The sequence below is a fragment of the Phallusia mammillata genome, chromosome 8, assembly GCF_965637545.1.
Source record: "Phallusia mammillata chromosome 8, kaPhaMamm4.hap1.1, whole genome shotgun sequence".
In the NCBI taxonomy this organism is placed as follows: Eukaryota; Metazoa; Chordata; class Ascidiacea; order Phlebobranchia; family Ascidiidae; genus Phallusia; species Phallusia mammillata.
The window spans coordinates 4,122,840-4,142,421 of record NC_137259.1 but is presented as its reverse complement, the minus strand read 5'-3'; the positions used below and the strand labels follow the sequence as shown (position 1 = coordinate 4,142,421).

At 36.3% G+C, this 19,582-nt stretch overlaps 2 protein-coding genes and 1 non-coding gene across 5 annotated transcripts in view; all 3 read left to right on the top strand.

The window, feature by feature from the left end:
* Window positions 1-15,132, top strand: part of LOC145203978 (centriolin-like) — a 33,868-nt gene extending 18,736 nt beyond the window's left edge. For both annotated transcript variants that reach the window (XM_080076370.1, XM_080076369.1), the window contains 20 exons: window positions 1,184-1,344; window positions 1,964-2,202; window positions 2,612-2,804; window positions 3,306-3,512; window positions 4,147-4,293; window positions 4,957-5,079; window positions 5,191-5,334; window positions 5,862-5,953; window positions 6,679-6,877; window positions 7,322-7,468; window positions 7,830-7,958; window positions 8,388-8,489; window positions 9,106-9,294; window positions 9,943-10,112; window positions 10,740-10,941; window positions 11,392-11,555; window positions 12,230-12,425; window positions 13,210-13,386; window positions 13,757-13,852; window positions 14,465-15,132. In XM_080076370.1, the coding sequence (XP_079932496.1) occupies window positions 1,184-1,344; window positions 1,964-2,202; window positions 2,612-2,804; window positions 3,306-3,512; window positions 4,147-4,293; window positions 4,957-5,079; window positions 5,191-5,334; window positions 5,862-5,953; window positions 6,679-6,877; window positions 7,322-7,468; window positions 7,830-7,958; window positions 8,388-8,489; window positions 9,106-9,294; window positions 9,943-10,112; window positions 10,740-10,941; window positions 11,392-11,555; window positions 12,230-12,425; window positions 13,210-13,386; window positions 13,757-13,852; window positions 14,465-14,590 (3,203 nt within the window). In that variant the 3' untranslated portion in view covers window positions 14,591-15,132. The remainder of the gene's footprint in view (window positions 1-1,183; window positions 1,345-1,963; window positions 2,203-2,611; window positions 2,805-3,305; window positions 3,513-4,146; window positions 4,294-4,956; window positions 5,080-5,190; window positions 5,335-5,861; window positions 5,954-6,678; window positions 6,878-7,321; window positions 7,469-7,829; window positions 7,959-8,387; window positions 8,490-9,105; window positions 9,295-9,942; window positions 10,113-10,739; window positions 10,942-11,391; window positions 11,556-12,229; window positions 12,426-13,209; window positions 13,387-13,756; window positions 13,853-14,464) is intronic.
* LOC145205734 (U4 spliceosomal RNA) lies at window positions 5,412-5,552 on the top strand. Its single transcript, XR_013853716.1, has one exon. It is a non-coding gene; the product is annotated as a U4 spliceosomal RNA (small nuclear RNA).
* An 816-nt stretch (window positions 15,133-15,948) lies between the features above and the next one.
* LOC145205415 (lysozyme g-like) lies at window positions 15,949-19,582 on the top strand. 2 transcript variants are annotated; one of them, XM_080078139.1, is made up of 5 exons: window positions 15,949-16,420; window positions 16,843-16,923; window positions 17,608-17,724; window positions 18,185-18,267; window positions 19,030-19,582. In XM_080078139.1, the coding sequence occupies exons 1-5, from the start codon at window positions 16,411-16,413 to the stop codon at window positions 19,309-19,311; spliced, it is 573 nt and encodes a 190-aa protein (XP_079934265.1). In that variant the 5' UTR covers window positions 15,949-16,410; the 3' UTR covers window positions 19,312-19,582. The 2 variants fall into 2 exon arrangements, with proteins under 2 accessions (XP_079934265.1, XP_079934264.1); XM_080078138.1 differs by lacking the exon at window positions 15,949-16,420 and adding an exon at window positions 16,549-16,666.

The window sequence follows — 19,582 nt, the reverse complement described above, 5'->3', positions numbered from 1 at the left end:
ATTATTTGAAATTTTTAATTATTTGAAAATTTATCAAATAATTTTTTACACAATTTCAAATAATCAAATAATTTTTTCCTATGTAGTAAACCCTAATGTAGGTGCAAAATATTTAAATTTGTTTAATTTATTTAAACAAATTGGTGACATTTTTATGAAAAGGGGTGTAAACAAAAGCACTGCAACATGTGTTTCCAGCCTAAAATACCCCTTCCCCAAAATATATTGGACTAAAGTTTACTCATGATAATTTACTTGTAAGCTTATATTTTGGTATTAATTAGCCTACACCCAGGAATATTTACGGTTATTTCAGCAAATTATTGAAATGTTAAAGACCAAAGTTTGTTGAACCAAGTGTCCACGAGAAACCTGTTAAAATAATTTTTAAAAATACACATGGAGAATACACATGGCTCTGCCAAATTACGGAGAATAACTGAAGCATGTTGTACTAAATTTGTTTATTAAAAAAGGTTTAGCATACATTTAATGACTAAGAGCACAACCACATTACCATTACTGTCTAATAACTTGTAAATTTCCTTATTCTCCAACGGTTCTAGGCATTACATCATTGGATTTTTAAATTATTTGAATTATTTGATTATTTGATTTGAAAGGAAAAAAATTATTTGATAATTTGAAAAATTCAAAACCTTTATTTGATAACAGCCCTAGTAGACGCATACATGCCAAATAAACAGTTTTCGCTTTTCCTGATGATGACCATAGTAATTTTGACTCCATGCGGTGCTGTACCATTATATACGCCTTATTGATAGATTATAACTGTCTTCACACTTTTCCTATCATTGTCGAAAAGTGGTCGAACTAGCTGTCCTCATATCATACGAAGATGAAACAGGCTGCATACAAGGCAAGCAACAGTGCTTGTAATTCGGGCCTATGTAGCTCAGTTGGCGGAGTGCCAACCCCGAAAAGCTCCTGTCGTGGGTTCGAATCCCACTGCTGGCTGGATTTTTATACCACATACCTTGTCAAATGAAGGAACGCTTGGGAGACCGGCTTGCTTTGACATAACGCCGTTAATAGGCCAGGTCTACTACAAGATTCTGCCACCATGCTATGTTGTGGGTGTTTAAACCTAACGAAACGTATTGACATACTATCCGACCGTCCATAATGCAATAGGCCAATCTATACTGATTGTATTTTACAGGTATTCCTTTGGAACAGTCGGGCCCCGGTGGTTTGCAACCAGGAATGCCTGGAATGGTTGCTCTAAGAGAGGATGGCTCTCTTGTACTCGTCCCCTTTGAAGGATTATATTGCAATGTTCCCGAGCACCACGACTTGGAAGATGAGTTGGCTGAGTGCCAGGTACGTACGCTGAATGTGCATGACGTTATTAGTTGTGACGTAACGACCGTTTAGTGTTGTTTTTATCGAAATTCAACCCGTTACAAAGCTAATTTTTTGTGTCATATACAACAAACAAAAAAACTTTAATAAGTTAATATATGTAAAATAATGTTTTTGAATGACTTCTGTACCATGGGTTTAAAGCATAAACAATTTGACATTCATTAACTGAATGGTTTTCGATGTGTGAACATTCACGCAATTAATACTGGTAAGAACTGGTAAAGAGTTACTGCATGGTATAAAATAGATCCTTTGGTCGCTTTATACTGCTTTTAGCTCGTCATTTTTATGCGAAAAAAACTGTGTGTGTGCTAGAAATTGTGATGTTTTTCGTTCTATCTTATAAACTGTTTTTTTTGTTTTACTTACATCATTTAAAGTAAACTAAACATATAAACTGCAACATTTCTAGTTTGGAAAAAAAATCAGGTTTTTGTACTTGTACCGATTCAATGACAGTCCTTTGAAAAGCAATACATTATAAGCTGTGAGCTATAAACACAAAAATACAACTGTTGGCTCAAAAATATGCTTTAATAAAATTTTCGATTGAATATTGGTTTCATTTTTTTAGGACGCCTTGGAAAAATGCCGGGAAAAGCGAAAAGCTGAAAAACATGAGTTGGAAGAAATTTATCATCCTCTGGAGGAGTCGGAAGCGAGACTTCATCACCTCCAGGAGCTGATTAAATCCCACGAGGAGACACTGGAGAAGTTGCGGAAAGATGAGGAGCGGATGTCAAAAGAGAAAGTTGAAACTTCGAAGGAGCTTGCCGATCTAAAGGACACACTCACCAACAAGATGAATAGAAAGTGAGTGACATCTCTTCTGTTATTTTTTGTTATAAAAACTTCTTTTTTCCATTTGTAACAAATCGAAAACCATTGAAATTTTCGTTTGAGGGTATTCCCCACATCTGTGACGCAATAAATGACGTCACAGACGAGAAAGGTGACGTCACTAACTTTTGACTAAGCAACTCTCCAGTATATGCCAATCTATGCGCTATCAAAAAGATGATCACGAAGTATCACGAGTCGTTTCGTGATATTTGATATATCACGTCGTTAGCTCCATCACGGATTTTTTTAGGCGCCCACTTTTAATTAGCAAGTTCGTGGATTATGTTTATCTATAGGCGATCATGATGATGACCATGGAGTATCACGAGTCGTTTCGTGATGTTTAATATCACGGGTTTGTCACGGATTTATGTTCCAGGCGCCAACTTGAAGGAAGAGTGGAGGAACTTCTCGGCGAGATGAGGACTGAGCAAGCTCTCCTCCAGCAAGAAGACATGCAGGAAGAATTGCTTGCTCTGGAGAAGACTCTAGCCAAGAGAAGAGCTGAGCTCCGGGAGGCAGAGAGGCTACTCCATGAATCAAGGGATGAAGCGGGACACACTGAAGAAAAGGTAGAGAATAACTTATCCAAAGATTGTCGAAGTGTATATTTGAATTGTGCTGTTGGAGACTTTCGAAATCGAATACGGTTTTCTGGATGTTGAATATTTATAGGCTAGACGTTAAAACTCGGCACTTTTCATTTCAGACTAGTTTAACGGGTTTACCACCCTTTTTGCCAAATTTCGATTTGCGTTTTTATTCCTTTTTTATTTCGATTCATGTTTTTAGTCGAATTTGAAGAACGTTACTCAACAGTAGTTTTATTTACTTTGGCGCGGTCACAAAAATGCATAAGCTGTCACTGTAGATCTTAACAACTTGTTTTTTAACGCGCAAATTTTCCAATTGTATTTTACGTCGGAACTTTTTGGACCAAAAACTTATTTAAATAATGGTTTGATCAAAACTCGTACAACTTACCTAGTTCTACTAGATTTGATTATATGCTGTATTAGATTGGATACATGTTTGGCGTAAAAAGCTTTGAAAATTAAAAAAAAAATCAACAGGCCGAAGCGATGGCAAAACGATATGAGAGCGCTCGAGTTGGACTCAGTGAAGCGGAACAGGACGCTGAAGAATTAGAACGACAAGCGAGCGAGACTGGCGCGAAACTGGTTCGAGCGAGAGGCGAGTTACGACAACTTCAAGGTCAAATAAAAGAGGTTGAAGGTCGACGGATCCAAATTGACGACCAGAGTCGACAACTTGCAAGGGTAAGATGGTAAAATAAAGTGGTTTCTGTAAATTACCGTAAAATGTGACTCAATATATAAGCTATTGCTGCCAGGCATAATATCAAGTTTGTACAGCTGTTCTGGCAAATTTAATTTAAATTTAATTTAAATTTGCCAGAAGAGTCTACAAACTTGATAAAATGTGACCGTTTAACAAATTTTTCTTTTAGCTGGTGTGGTGCTTGTCAAAATGCTCGTTGTTTTTAAAAACTTTTAATTTTCTTTCTTTTTTAATTTTGAATGTAAGGAGTTATAAAAGTTAGGTGTGTTAAATGGATTTCATAGTATAAAGAGGCATTTGAAGGAGTAATTTTTCAATTACCTATTAATTAAATATCGCGTTTTTTTTCAACTGACACAATTTATGGACTGAACTGTTAAAAAAGGAAGTGTCAAAACTGTACCACGTATTAAACAATCAAAATAAACAAATGTCTCTTTCCTACACAAAACCAGATGATTAATGTACTATACAAACCACACCTAACCAAAATAATTGAGCAAAGTATATGCCACCTTTTAAATTTCAGTGGGTTTTAGTTTTTTTTTTTAATTGAAGTTTCAAAGCCGTTTAGAAAATGTGTCCTAAACCAATATTTTACCTATCTTATAGCTTGTAACGAACAAAGAGGCCGAATTTACTGCGCTGGAGCAGAAAAACGAACATCTGACTTTGAACCTGGAACGCCTGCAAGCAGAACTCATCATAACTGAAGAGAAGGAAGCAGAAAGGCTGGCAGCTTTGCGGGAAAGCGAAAAGGTAACGTTTGCAACATTTTAAGCTTCACACCATTGCTAGATATAAACTAATATAAAGTTCGACTTATGGTGTTTGTACTGAGCAAATGATGCAAAAAAACAAGGTTTCTGTGCGTATTATTTACACTTTGTCCTATAATTGAGCAGCCTGCAACAAATCATACTGATGGGCCAAATACAATCTACAAAATTAGACCGCGGGGTGCACCATTACATTTTTTACTGTGTCGCGTACCACCATTTTGATATTGAGTTAGTATCTTCGAATAAAATATGAAACTGATTGTAGCTGTATCTAATTAGGTTGTATAAAAACCGCATCGGGCGCAATCCTAATTGCTAAAACTTTTGCGTAATGGGGACGTTTAAAAGATATGCGTATAATTAACTAAAAAATATTTAAGCGTTTGCAGTGAGTAAAAAGTGCAGAAGATTGTGTTTTTATAATCGTATATTTTAGTTTTCGAGATATTAACATTGTGCGCTTTATTCTCGCTGGTGTCATATATGTACATACGAAACCGCGATATTTTTATCTACTTAACTGAATTTTCAGATATTGTATCTTTTTGTGTGGGGCGTTAAAATGCCTTCACGCATATTTGTTTAAGCGTCGCTTTTAATTAACTGGGAATCGTATTTTCCTAATCCACTTTAATTCCAGGTTTTAAACGAAAGACGAGATGAGATCAACAAGTTGAAAGAGCAAGCGAGCGTTCAGAGAGAAGAACTTGAAGGTTTGGATAGATTGCTGGGCAAGAAAAACACCGAACTCCACCTACTACAAGTAAATTTCCATTTTTTCATGAAAAAAGCAATCTTAAACTTGCTCAATTTTCTAATTATAATAACTTGAACATTTGTGCATTGTTTTGTGTCAAACTTGTTTACTTTTTAGGAAAACATCGAACAACACCAAAGCGAACTGTCTACAGTGTTAAAAGAAGGCAAAGCTGATGTACAGGAGAAACAAAAGCAAATAAAACAACTGCGACACGACGTAGACGATTTAACGTCAACAAAGACCGACCTAGAAACGCAGGTACGTTTTCCGCGAGCGCACCACAAACGCAAGTTTTGTAAGGTGGATACGCGTCTCGGGTCTGGCGCTGTTGAGTCAGCTTTGCGCAGAGGCGATATCGTAGTCAATGAGGATTTTCCGAGACGCGATTATTGCTAGTTGAAAACTATACCCAATACCCCGCCCTGTCGACGTGCAAAACCGTCGGCTGTGGCAATTTCTGAAGAGTTTTACGGAACTCTTATTTTACATCTAATTCTAGTGCAAGTTTGAAGACATAATTAAGGGGCGTGTGCTATTTGCATGCTGTTTACGATATTTTGAACAAATTTGCTGCGATATGTATTATTATTACATTGTTTGTCTTATGTTTTAAATTCCGAATTTCAATTATTCATGTAAATGTTCCTTGGTTTGTGCCATTCCAATAAGCCATTTTTGGTCGTTCAACGTAGTCTTAAAATTACTTTATCGGATATTAATCTTTTTGATAAGCTATTTATTATGTTTTTATTGCACAAAAAAACTTGAATAATGTTATTGTTTAGATAACTCGTCGAAAAGCAGAAATCTCAACAATACGTGAAAAGACAGAACAATCAATGGAAGAGTTACAGAACAACATATCGGAAGTTAATAAGTAAGTTGGTAAAACTTAAAAGCTTTGATATTTAGTTTTTTCTTAAACATTATGTTGTGTTTTATTCAATAAACTTGGCATGATTCTAAACGTTTGGATCCAAACCAGTGTAGTTGTATTTCTTCAGACAAAAACATTTATTAAAAGGATGTTTTTTTATTGTTTGTCATTAAAGATTATACATATCGATGTGCGAAATTATGTAAATCGAACAAATTTTCTTTCTTACTTTATTTTGCAGCTGACAAAAGTACATGTACTCTGCATTAAAAGCAATCATACTGTTTTTACAAAGTGGCATTGATAAAAAAACAAAGTATATGTTCCGCAAGTGATTCTGCCTTTTTAGATCCCATGAAACAAAAGACCTAAAACACCCTTTATATTAATCTTTTATGATGTACCCTCATATCATTGATGATGGCATCAGCATTTACCGAAACGTTCAAACAATAAAGCAAAACAACGCTTAGAAGGGCTTAAACTGTCGATCACTGTTTACCTTTTTCAACTATGAATTAGTAAACCAATAGACCAAAAAAATCCTTGGTTAAAAAATAGTCAGTCCGTTTCATGCGAAGGAGTATATATTTCGCCTCAATGGATTCGCCAGTTCTTTATTCAAATAGATCCATGTCGCCTTTTAGTCTACTTTTGCTACAAAAGTCTTCACTTGTTATGGTTTCAAATCAACCACTAACCATTTTCCTAAAATTGTTTTCAAGGCAAAAAGCGGAGTTGAAACATGTGCTTGAAATGTTGGGGCTCGAACAGCAAGAGCTTGAGAGTTTGAGGAGACAACACGATGTGAAGTCCTCTGAGCTTGCCGAGACTCAGAGAAGACTCCTGGAGGAGAGGACGGAGCTGGATCGGATGAATTCGGATGCACAGAGAAGAGATGCGGATCTGCAACGTGTTAAACAGGTTCACAAAGATGTGAATTTTAAACGTTTGTGTGGTGTCCCCTGTTTGAGAACTTGTTTGGATAATCGAATATTCCGTTTAATCGAATATTCTGGATAATCGAATATTCCGGATAATCGTATATTTCGTTTAATCGAATATTCCGTTTAATCAGTGTTGTTGCTGTGCTTGTATTAATTACAATTGTTTCGACTTTCTTGTTTAAATTGATGATATTTAAGATATTTATTTAATGTCAGGGTCTCTATCTTGCTCCATTAGTTTGGCCAATGTCTTGTCACCAACTTCACTGATGAACCTTATAGGCCGAAACAGTGTGTACTAACTGTAGCAAACGAAATTTGCAAGTAAACTACTTGCGATTAGGTAAACAAAACGAACCAATCACAGATAACAAATCTAGTTTAAATTTCCCGCCATAACTGTATTCATTCCGCTGAGCAGAACGTCGAGAAATATCGGGCTGACGTGGATTGTCTCACAACCGAGCGATCGACTCTCACCGACACTGTGACGTCATTGCTCAAAGAAAAAGAAATGCTGACGTCAAGCGTGGTGTCACTCGATGATAGACTTCAGGCAGGCAAGAAGGTGGGGTGATGAAAATGTTCTGATTTTTTTTCTGTGAGCTTTTTGCAGCTTTTTGCTTTGCTTTAGTTTGATTTTGTGTTGTAACTGTAAAATTTTCCTGTGGTATTTTGTTGGTGAACAAAGCCTCTTGAAAAATGTTCACGGCCTATACTTTGTATAAATGTTACAGCCGTATCTTTTTTTGGCTATTTTTTATTTCATTTTTCATGTTGGTGTCAATAGCTTGAAACTCATACCGTACGTACCTCTAGGTTAATGCGTTGTCGCTGAGTTTCTCCTTAGAAGAATATGTACCTACCAGAGGTCAAACTGACCCATTTTTAACGTGGACTGTATTTTCGATCAACTGTTTTGCTTACAGACTTTGTCAGACATTCGCGGTGGAATAGATAAATCAGGGGCAACGTTGGATGAAGTTGAATTGGAGCTTTCTCATGCCAGGAAAGAAGTCCAAGAATCACAACAACTCAAAGCTGTTACTAATAAAGAGGTAACTTCAATTCAAAGAAAACAATTTTCAACATTTCAAAATGTTTTAAATTCTGCCGTAAATAGCTAGTTCAGGTGAGACGCTTTAATCTTTTGTGTTGTTGCGTCTATTTGCAAGTTACTGATATGTCTAAAAATATCTAATTTGAGATCAAAAGACAAATGCTTTGTTTATTTAACCATTAAGAGTTGCATGTTGTAATTTAGTTTTTAAACATAGAAAACATAACCATATATTATTGTATTTCCTAAAAATGAAAGTCGCCTCTTAGAACACCAACGAAATTGAACTTTTATAAGGATAAAGAGTATAATAATATCACCACCTACTTACAATGAAGCAGATTTTGCCGACAGTTAGTACTTTGTATAACGTGTTTTGTTTTTGTGAACTACCTAGGATCGAGCCATTATAACCTTTTGTACACAGCTTATTGCATTGCGGGCCGCGGCAAAGGAAATGAAAAGTGAAGCTTCCTCATATAAATCTGAACTACAGGATACACAGGAACAACTTCAGCTAATAGAACAGGTAGAATATAAGTTTGGTAATCATTCTTCAATAAACAAAATTTTTACATTGGTTTTGGAAAGCTCTTTTAAAAACGTATGATTGATTGAAACTGAACACTAACTGTGTAATACTGTGAAACACGTTGCTTATTACATTTATCTGTTTAAATGAAGTATCCGATGTAGTGATTTATCGAATTAAGTGAATTACGCGATTAGGTGAAATATGCGATTAAGTGAAATATGTGATTAAGTGAAATATGCGATTTAGTGAAATATTCGATTAAGTGAATTATGGGATTAAGTGATTTATGCGATTAAGTGAAATATGCTATCAGGTGAAATATGCGGTTAAGTGAAATATGCGATTTAGTGAAATATTCGATTAAGTTAATTATGCGATTAAGTGAATTATGCGATTAAGTGAAATATGCGATTAAATGAAATATGCGATTAAATGAAAAATGCGATTAAGTGAATTATGCGATTATGTGAATTATGCGATTAAGTGAATTATGCGATTAAGTGAATTATGCGATTAAGGGAAATGTGCGATTAAGTGAAATATGCTTTTAAGTGAATTATGCTATTAAGTGAAATATGCGATTAAGTGAAATATCCGAAAATTTTTGCAGGACCTCCGTGCAAGTTTAAAGCAGCGTGACGACATCAACCTTGAAACTACGTCACTTCGGGAAGAAGCTAGGGCAAGAGCTCAACAACTTGATCTTCTCAATCAACAGGTGAAAAGGAAAGAAGAAGAAGCTGCAAGAGCAGAGGAGGACTACAAGGATAAACGGGATTTACTGGAAGATCGCGAAAAAGTAATTTTGTTAAATTGTTGTTTAATTTCTTGGTAATTTACTTTTTTCATTTTGCTTTTTTGTGCTGATACAAAGGGAAAATTTTCAAGCTTTTTTGTTGCCGTTTATTCTAAACTGATCATATACCATTATAAAAACACTTGTTTGGTTTATATACCGTGATGAAAAAATACGCATCATAGATATAAAATTTCACCCGTAAACCTTTCCGACCATTCTTGTAGTAGTTCTACTGTAGACTGTTAATGTTAGACATTTGAACTGGTTTATAACTTCGTTGTTGCATTTGGACGCCAAAGTTCCACTTTACACCTTTGCAGTAAAAAGGCAGCAAAAACATGATATATTTTAACAAAAATATTGTACTATCGGCCAGTTAAAATACATGGCCATGTAAGAGTTGTGGTTTGGGCTAAAGTTTCAATATAACGGACTTGATTAGGGCCTGTCTTTACACTCGGCCGCATTGGCACCACAATTATACCAACTTTTGGGTCAAATTTGGATTTAGTTAAAAGCTAGGGCTCTGACCGGGTTTTGAGCTTGCACTTTCGGGTTCAGGCTTTACCCAATTACCTAAAATACTTTACCTAAAGCAATTACGTTTTTACCATACATTAACAGCATAGTACTGTTTCTCATTTCTAGGAACTGAAAAGAATATCCGAAGCGGCAGAACGCGAGGAAGAGAGGCTCTCTCGCACAGCGTCTGATCTCAACAAGGAAATACAACGACTTAAAAACGAACTATGTGAGCAGAAAGACGAACTAGAAGCTATTATCATAAAGCGAGATGCTACACGTCGTGATATGGAAAGGTGCCAACTATGTGCATTACTTTTTTGAGTTTTTTTGGCCTATCTATGCCTTGCCATATGGGAGTGCTTGGTGAACGGCTCGATTCGGTATAACGCCGTCGATAGGCCTGGCATGCTATGATGAAGTGTACCGTGCCAATAATAAATTTATGTTCTATTCCTAGGTATTTTTTGCTGTTTCGCTTTATGGGTGCCAAATGCAAAAATATATTGTCTGCTAAAACGAATTGCTTTCTTGCGCAGTATGGTTTTTCATGTGCTTGATATACTTTCATGAAAAATGTATCACAATTTTTGCATGTAAAATTCTTTACAGCTTTTAAACCACACATTTTGATATAACTACTTGGTTTTCAAGTACAGTAAATTCGAAAAGTTTGAAATAAAAATGTTGCCTTATTCCACTGCGGACGAATCCGGTTAATCGCCAAGGGCTGTTAAATTCTTACCATTTGTTAGTCATTTGTTTAGAAACTCGCCCAGTTAATCGCGAAATCTGTTTAATTACATAATCGCAAATGATTTGTGCGATTATCCGGATTTGGACTGATGTCTTCAGTCTTATGTATTTTTAACGTCATTCAAAATTCAAAAACATTAAGCAATTTCTTTATCCCTCACATTTAGACTTGGTCATGTGGAAGCGAAATTTGACGAAACCGAGTCACGCATCGCTGATCTCGAGTCACGTGTTTGTGAGCGGGAACGAGAGTTGGCACAGCTCCAGCGCGAACGTTCTGAACTAAAAGGCGCTCTTGCAAGCAGGGAGAACGAACTTAGAACGAACCGAATTGAAGCGGAAAACGAAACACGGAGACTGCAACAAAAGGTTTGTGTGAAAATTGTTTAGTTGTAACTTAGAATTTGTAAGACCGTTGAATTTTTCGCATAAGATTTGCAAGATTACAAAAGGAAATAAAATACTAAAACAGGGGTTTGTAACCTGCGTACCGTGGGCTAAATACGGCCCATTGAATGAAGGTTGTCCCACAAACAACCAAAACACTACAGTAAGCTTTTTACAAAACGTACCGTTGGTTTAAATGCTGTATGAATAAAAAAGTATGAAATTATAAAGAATAAACTATAATTTGTATTATTTTGTGTGTTGTGCCAATTTGCGTTATAAAATCGATCAATTAGTTTGATTCGAAATTATGAATTGAAATTTATATTATTTGTCCATTATTGAAGCAGATCGCCATAATATATCATCTTACTAAAATATGATTGTTAGCTGTTGGTATATTATTGGCTTGCTTTAATTAAATTTATCCAGGTCGCTGAGGTAAAAGGAGAGATGGAGCGACAGAGAAACCGTGACTCCGGTGAAATATCATCGTTGGAACAGACTGCTCAGGATCACTGTGAAAGAGCGACTCGTCTCGCCAACGAACTCAACCAGATGAGAGGAGAATATATACAACTCAGAAAGGAACTACGGTAAAGAAATAATTTTCCCAACAGTTTATTTAGTACTTCACTAAATTTAGTACTGGTCATATGCGTATTTTTTATTAAAAACCTTAAGATACACTCATTATGTAGTTTATGCAGTTCTTCCGGCAATTGTAGTTTTATTCCGACGTTTCGACGTCCTATGCAATTTCGACATTATCGTGTACTGTACTACGCGCATTCAGTGTTCGTTACCCTGATGAAGGCGACCTGTATAGGACATCGTAACGTCGGAATAAAAATACATTTGCCAGAAGGGCTCTATACACTTGATATTATGCCTGGCAGCAATGGCTTATTTACTCTATATGTAGATCGATTGATCCATTTTGGGTAAAAATGTCATCCCTTTAATTTGTCAAAGATTTACTGAACTTGCAAAAATTCCGTTTAGTTGTGTTTAGATTTTTAGTACAATGTACAAAACAAAACCCTAAAATTGGTGAGATGCCGGCTTAAATGATGCCAAATGTAAAATTAGTCCCTAATCAAGTCTTAAAAAAACTTACCGAACTTACAACCGTTTACACTTTCTTATCAAGGTTTTGGGTTTCTAATTCACACAGCAGTTACCCTATAGATTCTTTGAGTTGTTTGGACCGCCATAAAAACAATAATGACCCGTGGTTTAATATCTGGCTCGCCTTATATTTTGTCAGGTTTGTTGAGGAAGAAAAATCAAAACAGCAGGCTGAGTTACAACGAGTAAGTCGTCGCTTACGTGAAGAAGTCGACGAAAAAGTTTCGGAGGGAGTGAACTTGTTGGAAACATCTCATGCTGAAGCGGTGAAGGATCTCAAAGATCTTTATCAGGAAAGCGAATCGAACGCACGAAAAATTAGCACACTGAGAGAGGTAAAGAAAAATTCCCATATAAAGATTATGTTGTAAAGATGTTTCCCACTAAAACTGAGGTTCCCAACCTTTCTGATCCCGTGACCCCAAGGAGAAAATTAGTAGGCTCTAAATTAACATTTACTGTATTTTTTCCCAACAATAAAGCGGTCTATGAGTTTATTTTATTGGGGCTAGTGGTGTATGACCTAAAACAAGTTGGAAACCATACCAGGCAATTTGTAAGACGAGTCCAGTTAGGATCGCAACTCACAGGTTGGGAACCACTGCACTAGACCATACGTGTGTTACCTACAACTCGGACCTCATGCGACCCATTGAATAAAAGTTGTGCGTCCCGTAAAGACGTTTAGATTTTATTGAAGTGTTGCCTGCAAAACTATTTCAGTGGATTGCTATCGAGCGATTCCAATTTTTACTTTGTTTTGGGACAGATCAATATGCGTGCTATTTTTCTCTCAGTTTACACTGCGGCTAGAATCACTTGCAAATTTTACTGGTGTCAACTCAATATAAGGTTGTTTTGTACGTAATGAAGTAAAGACAACTTGCGTTATATAAAGATGCGGCCCACCAGCAAATTATGTTAATGCTTTTGACCAATCAGTAATGATGTTGCCTGTACCAAACAATCACCAAAAATCATTTTTTAGTTTGCGGAGCACTGAACGCACTGCAAAAAATAAATAGCGATAAATTGAACTCATAAAAAACAATACTTGAGTAACATTTCACTTTTTTTTGGAAAATAAATCTACTCTAAATTTAAAACGAAACATTCCAGATTCAGAGAAGTAAATCTCCTCCTCGGCGCATCCGCTCCTACTCCCCTCCTCCTGCTCTTTCTCCCACTAAATACTCCTCATCCCGACCCACTCCAACATCCAACAACTCCATGCAGACTCTTCAGGAGGAACTACAAGCCAAACAGGAGGAAATTGCTTCCCAAATTCGAAGACAGGTAAAGTCGGAATTTTTTAGAGAACAAATAATTTTTGATCGGTTTGGTAAAAAATAGTGACGTCATTCATAAATTGCGTCATAACAAAAAATATCTTGGAATTTTTATTTTTTTGCGGAGAGGATTGCAAACCGATACATTGATATTAAGATAATTTAAGCCTTTCGTAAACAAAAATAAAAAATATTTGCATTTGTCAGTTTTCAAAAACAAATGAAACAAATTTAATGCTATAGTTTCAACTTTTGTTAGTTCTTTTAAAATTAGACCTTTCCTGCAACAACTAATATATAAACCAGTTTGATATTAAAGTTATGATATTCATAAGCAAAACGCGTTTCGTTTCAAACTTTGCATTGTTACGTCACAGATGTCCCGACATCGTGAACAATGGCAAGCGCGAAAAATCCAATCTGAAGGAAAACTTCGATCGCTGAAGAAGAAAGTTGACAACCTTGATGAATTGGTGGGCTGTTTTGTTATTTTTTGTTATTATAGTGAGAGGTCGTGTTAAACCTGGAAGTGTGCTGTTTGGTTGTGGACCAAAAATCTCACATTAATGCCAAAGTGATAGCAATGTGCGGATACAATGAAGTGAGATGCAGACAGTGCACAATTTTTCGACTTCTCATCAGTGCAGCTGGTGACAAGACATTGACTAAAGTAGCCACCTAGCGGCATTTGCAAAAGTATATTTTGAACCATTTTTCATTTTAGTACATAAACCAATTAGATTAGAGTGTACCTGAATTTAGGACCCTAGTCTGACAGTACAACCCCAAAACCGTTGTTTTTTGGAAAAGAAAGCCAGGACGTTGCATCATACGATTGAAATTGTGGCATAAAGCATGCCGAGTGTAAAGTCAGGCCCCAATAAAACCAGTTTTGCTAAGTGCAGATCCGCTCATAACTCTTAACCGATTTGTAGGAAATCCTATGACATCATCCAACAGAACGTTTCCTATGCTAAAAGCACAACATATCCAATAATCTATCTTAAAATCGGATAATTATATACTAAGAGTTACCCTACGCGCTTCATTTTTACATTTATATTAACATGAGCGTTTTATTTTAGGTAAGCAATACTTCCATGGACTCTCTGTCGCTATCTAGAGGTCGCGATGTGTCCGGACATGAGCGCGTGCTTATTTCTCCGACGCTGGAGGAGCGAGAGAACGTAATTCCGGAAAGACTTGGCTAGCTCCTGATGCAAACTACAATTACTTTTTATCTACTTGCCAAATCTCCAAATATATACGATTTCTATTTTTTTACTTTCCCTCATCCGTCCGGAGCAATGTTAGTGGAGATACTGATAGGAACTTAAAGTGAATTTGACTTTTAAACGCAGAATTAAAATGTTTTGTATTTTTGTGTTGGGTAGAATACATTCCTTTGTGTAATATTGCCTGATTACACGTCAAAATATCGCAAATTTCGTGTGAAATAATCTTTTTTACCACGTGTCGATGCATAAACGTACACAGCGAAATACACTCGCGTTTTTTCTTTTATTTTTGCTTCTTTTTTTGCACTGAAATGAAATTAAATTCGCACTGTGCCATTCACCACACACAAACACATATCACTTGTCACCCAACGCCTTCATTCTTCATCTACCATTTGCGATTTGCAGTAATTATATGTCATGACACAACAAGCGTTTCGTGCCTTGTTTTTTTCGTACTTTTATATTCGTGTGTGCCGTTTTTCTTTGCAAACAGAACTTTATAGCATTCCTGATACCTGTGTGTTCATATACAGTCAAAGAAGTTTTACCAGAAGGCCTAAAACGAACAAATGATAACCATTTGTAGCGGGTAAACTTTATCAATATTAAAAACAGTTGAAAACCGCTTTGCCAACGTTTAAGTCAGATTGGTGCCATTCGGTCTGTCGCTGTCGCATACATTTTGCAACCGTTTATAGCTATTTAGGCTGGGTGTTTAAAAAGTGGGTGTTTAGAACCGTTGTGATTTCAAGAAAAAATGTCAATACACTTACTGAAGAGAATTTCGTATTTCTACGTTTCGATAGGACTACTCTAAAATACGCAATCCGCCCAAACTACTAATAAAACTATAACGTTGACGGTTAGGACTATAAGGCCAGGGTGAGGGTTTGTAATAGCGATAAAATTAAATCTCAGATACCGCTTTTGGTGCTAATATATTCTCACATGCGTTAACACAGAGTTGTAAGCTATCCCCAAATTCGAGCCCGAACCAAAAAGTACAAGCTTGAAGCCCGGCCCAACCCTGTTCGTTTTTGAGAAGCCCGACAGGCCTTTACATAAAAGCCTACAAAACGTACTGCTGTAGGCTACAGCATGTAATTAAAAACGGCGTTTTACAGGGCTGTTGGGCACGGTCACGTCTAAAACTGCGGGCCCACTTGGATCACTTGGCCCGCTTGGCCCAGAACTTGGCTCGCTTCATGCAATCAAAAAACTGCGGGCCCGCTTGGCACGCTTCTCGCAAGTATAAAAATTGCGGGCCCACTATATCTAGTGTTGTCGCGTCTCTCGCAAATATAAAAACTGTGTGCCCGCAGTTTTTTTATATTGCATGGGGCGTGCCAAGTGCTGGGCCTAGCGGGCCAAGTGGGCCCGCAGTTTTAGACGTGACCCCTGTTGGGCATTAGATGAAGTCCACCAACTAAATACTCAGTTGGGAAATACCCAGTGGTGGGATTCAAATTTTTTGTCAGTCGGTTCTATCACAAAAGTCATATTTTTCAGCTGGTTCTGTTACAAAAAGTTCATTGACACTGACAGTAAACAGTAATGTTAACCGGTTCGCTGATGTCATAAAATTTCGTGTGACGGTTTTATAGAACCGGCTGAATCCCACCACTGGAAATACCAGGTCACGCTTTGGATATTTCTTTTATAACGATGGTTCCGCTTTCTGCGATACGATGCTATAAAAAGGTTAAGATCAAATTCCATCCATTAGTTCTTCAAGGTTGCAGAATTTTAAACATCGTTTTTGATCTCACCCGTGTGAAGTTATTTCACTGATGTCGTCAGGTAAAAAATACTATACCCACATACGAATAGTGTTTGGCTAAAAAGCTGACAGTATTGGTTTGCAAACTTGCATTTTACCAGTTTTTCAAAAAGAGGAACTCGGGAAGGAGAAGGTTTAGAAATATTTTGCAGTGTTGTTTTGGTTGGAAAAGATGTTTTATTTGTTAAACTACTTTCTGTTGCTCATATGTACTTTGCCACTGGCCTTCAGTGATTTTGAGCAGTGTCAAAGATTGATACAATGCGGTAGAATCTCTTAACTGTTACTATTTGTTGTGTTATTGTTAAAAACATAATATTGCTACCATGGTAAATTATATTTACTGCACCTCTATAAATTATAACTGTAAACAAAAGTGTCTTTTTGTGCCAAATGAAAACCAGTGCACAATGCAATAAACTAAAAACAACATCTCTTTTAGGTCAATATGGAGATATTTGGGATTTGAGCCCAACAGGAGCATCTCTCAAAACTGCAAGGGCAAGCAGAGTTGGAGATTTAGGTAACAACTAATAACTTGTAGTGCGTGCGATCGAGATAGGTTTATGTTATGTTTGCTTATAAGTCATAAGGTAACAGGAAACATTGTACATTTTAAACTTTTTTTTGGAAATCTAAAATCAAACTGTTGGGCTATTTGAATTCGTTGCGAGCTTAGAGGTAGCAAGGCAAAACAATCTAATTTTGTGAGCAACTTTTTTCAGAATTTGTACAAATGAATATCGTAATTACAGACTGACAAATAGGTCAGTTTTACCTAAAAATAAAAATACCGTTGGAACTTTAACCCATTATCAAATAAATGCCAACCAAAAAAGCAACAACAAAGATACATTTGACTATTAACCTAGATAGGAAGGACAGGATTAAAGCCCCTTAGAGGCACTGGAGTGTTTGGGATTTTGGTGCCATAAACAGTGATGGCTCATGATTGTAAAGTGTCCCGAGATAGCACTAAAAATTTGGTTTCGAAAAGTTTCTGTGAAGTATCTTCCTTTGGTGCCTTATTAAAGCACATGCTTACTGTGCATAATGATTATTCCAGCCCAAGACCTATGCATAGCCACAAGTGCAGATAACACGTATTATTCTGCTTTGCCATTAACCACCTTGTCCAAGGGCCATTTAAAGCAAACAAGTCATTTAGTTATGAAGCATATTTTAATGCCTTTAATTCTTTTTGTAGATGGTGTATCAGCCTCTAAGAAAATTGCATCTGTTGATTTGCCTCATTTAGAGAAATACAAGGGTATGATACTACAAGAATCCAAAGCAGCTAATGTTGATCCAGCTGTAGTAGCAGGTAGGTTTTCTATAAAACAACAAAATGACTTGTGTCATCTTTTATCACAAGAATGAGCTAAGCTATGATGACTGACAAATTCTTGCAATTAAAGATTGCTATGGGAGTTGTTAAAGCTATGAACAATGCTTAGTTCAATGATGTAAACTAATTTAAATTGCATTGCATGCACAATTAAACTCAACTAAACTTGATTAGCAATAATCCCTTAAGTGTGTTTTTATTTCAAAATCCCTCATACCTCCGGGTTCAAAAAATTGAGCACCATTGTTGTGCTATTGGGATAAATTCAACTAAATTGTATTTTTTGTAACTGCCCCCAAATTATCTCTTTTGCAACTGAGAAAACACTTATTTGTTTAAGTAACTTAAAAACAGGTAGGTTAGAATAGGCATAGGTCAGCAGGTATTTTTTGACTTCAATTTATTGAAACCATAACAAACTTAAATTGTCATACAGCTATTATTAGTCGTGAAACCAACGCTGGAAGAGCATTAAAAAATGGTTATGGTGATGGAGGAAATGGATTTGGTCTGATGCAGGTTGCTATTTTAAACACATTGGGCATTTTTATGTCATTCCAGAGTTTTTTTCTTCCTTTATTTTTTGACACTTAGTTCTTGTCATTTCTTAACAGTTTTTGACAAATTTGTAGTGATGGGACCAGTACCCAGTACTCAGTATTGAATGATTTCAGTGGTATCAATACTCGTACTTGGTATCGAAATATTTTGCCTCAGTTTTTGATACCAATGTTCGATGCCAAAGGCCGGTTTACACTACAACAATACGGGCAACTTTTTGCCAATTATAAGTTCCGCCAGGTTTTTCTCTATCGTGTGAAGATTACAATTTTGTACATGCTTTTGCATGTGTGTGTGCGCGCAAGTAGCCAAAAAAATAAATTAGCAAGTAACAAAAGCATTGGACCATGCAAATGTCAAAATATTTTGCAGAAACTTGCAAAAACTTTTATGAAACTGTTTAAGAAACTGCTGTGAAGTAAACTGCTTGTTGGATAACTAATAGACTCATTTGTACATTTTAATAGATGTTGATTAACTCATCTGATAAGTAGGTTGGTTCATATATGAACTTGCAATATGCTTTTAGTTTGTTACTTATTTCAACTTGAATTTTAGCTACATTAAAACATGTTTCCACTTTTGATCAATATTTTCCATTTTTTATTATTTATTGTGCCCATACTGCTTTGTCACAACATGGGTAATGCATTTTAAGCCACATAAAAATCAAGTTTTGGTTACTTTAAGTTGAGATTGAAGCAACATTGTGACATTTAGGTTGACAAGGGGCACCACACTGCTGTAGGAGATTGGAACTCAGCTGAGCACATTAGGCAAGGAATCAGTATCCTGGTTGATTCAATCACAGCCGTGCAGAGAAAATTTCCTAGTTGGAGCAAAGCCCAGCAGTTGCAAGGTGGAATTGCTGGCTATAATTTTGGTCCAAAAAACGTCCAATCCTGGGAGAGGCTGGACTACACCGCAAAAGAGGGACCTAGAGATTACTCAAATGATGTAGTTGTTAGAGCTCAATACTATCGGGAAAATGGATACAAATAACAGTTTTCCAATAGTTTGAGCATTTTTACAGCTTCCTTAATATTGTTACTGACTATACATGCCTCTTTCCATTTCATGCACTTGTTTTTGGATTGTGACTTTTTCATTCTCTACAGCACTTGTTATTTTGTTCATGTATTAATAGGTCAAACCTGCTTGCACTTGTAAAATAACTAGATTTTTATTCATTGCTGCAGGTAAAAGCGGAAATTACCTTTAGTTTTGCTTAAAGAAACAGTCCAAACAGGCCTATTAAACTAGTTCGACTACT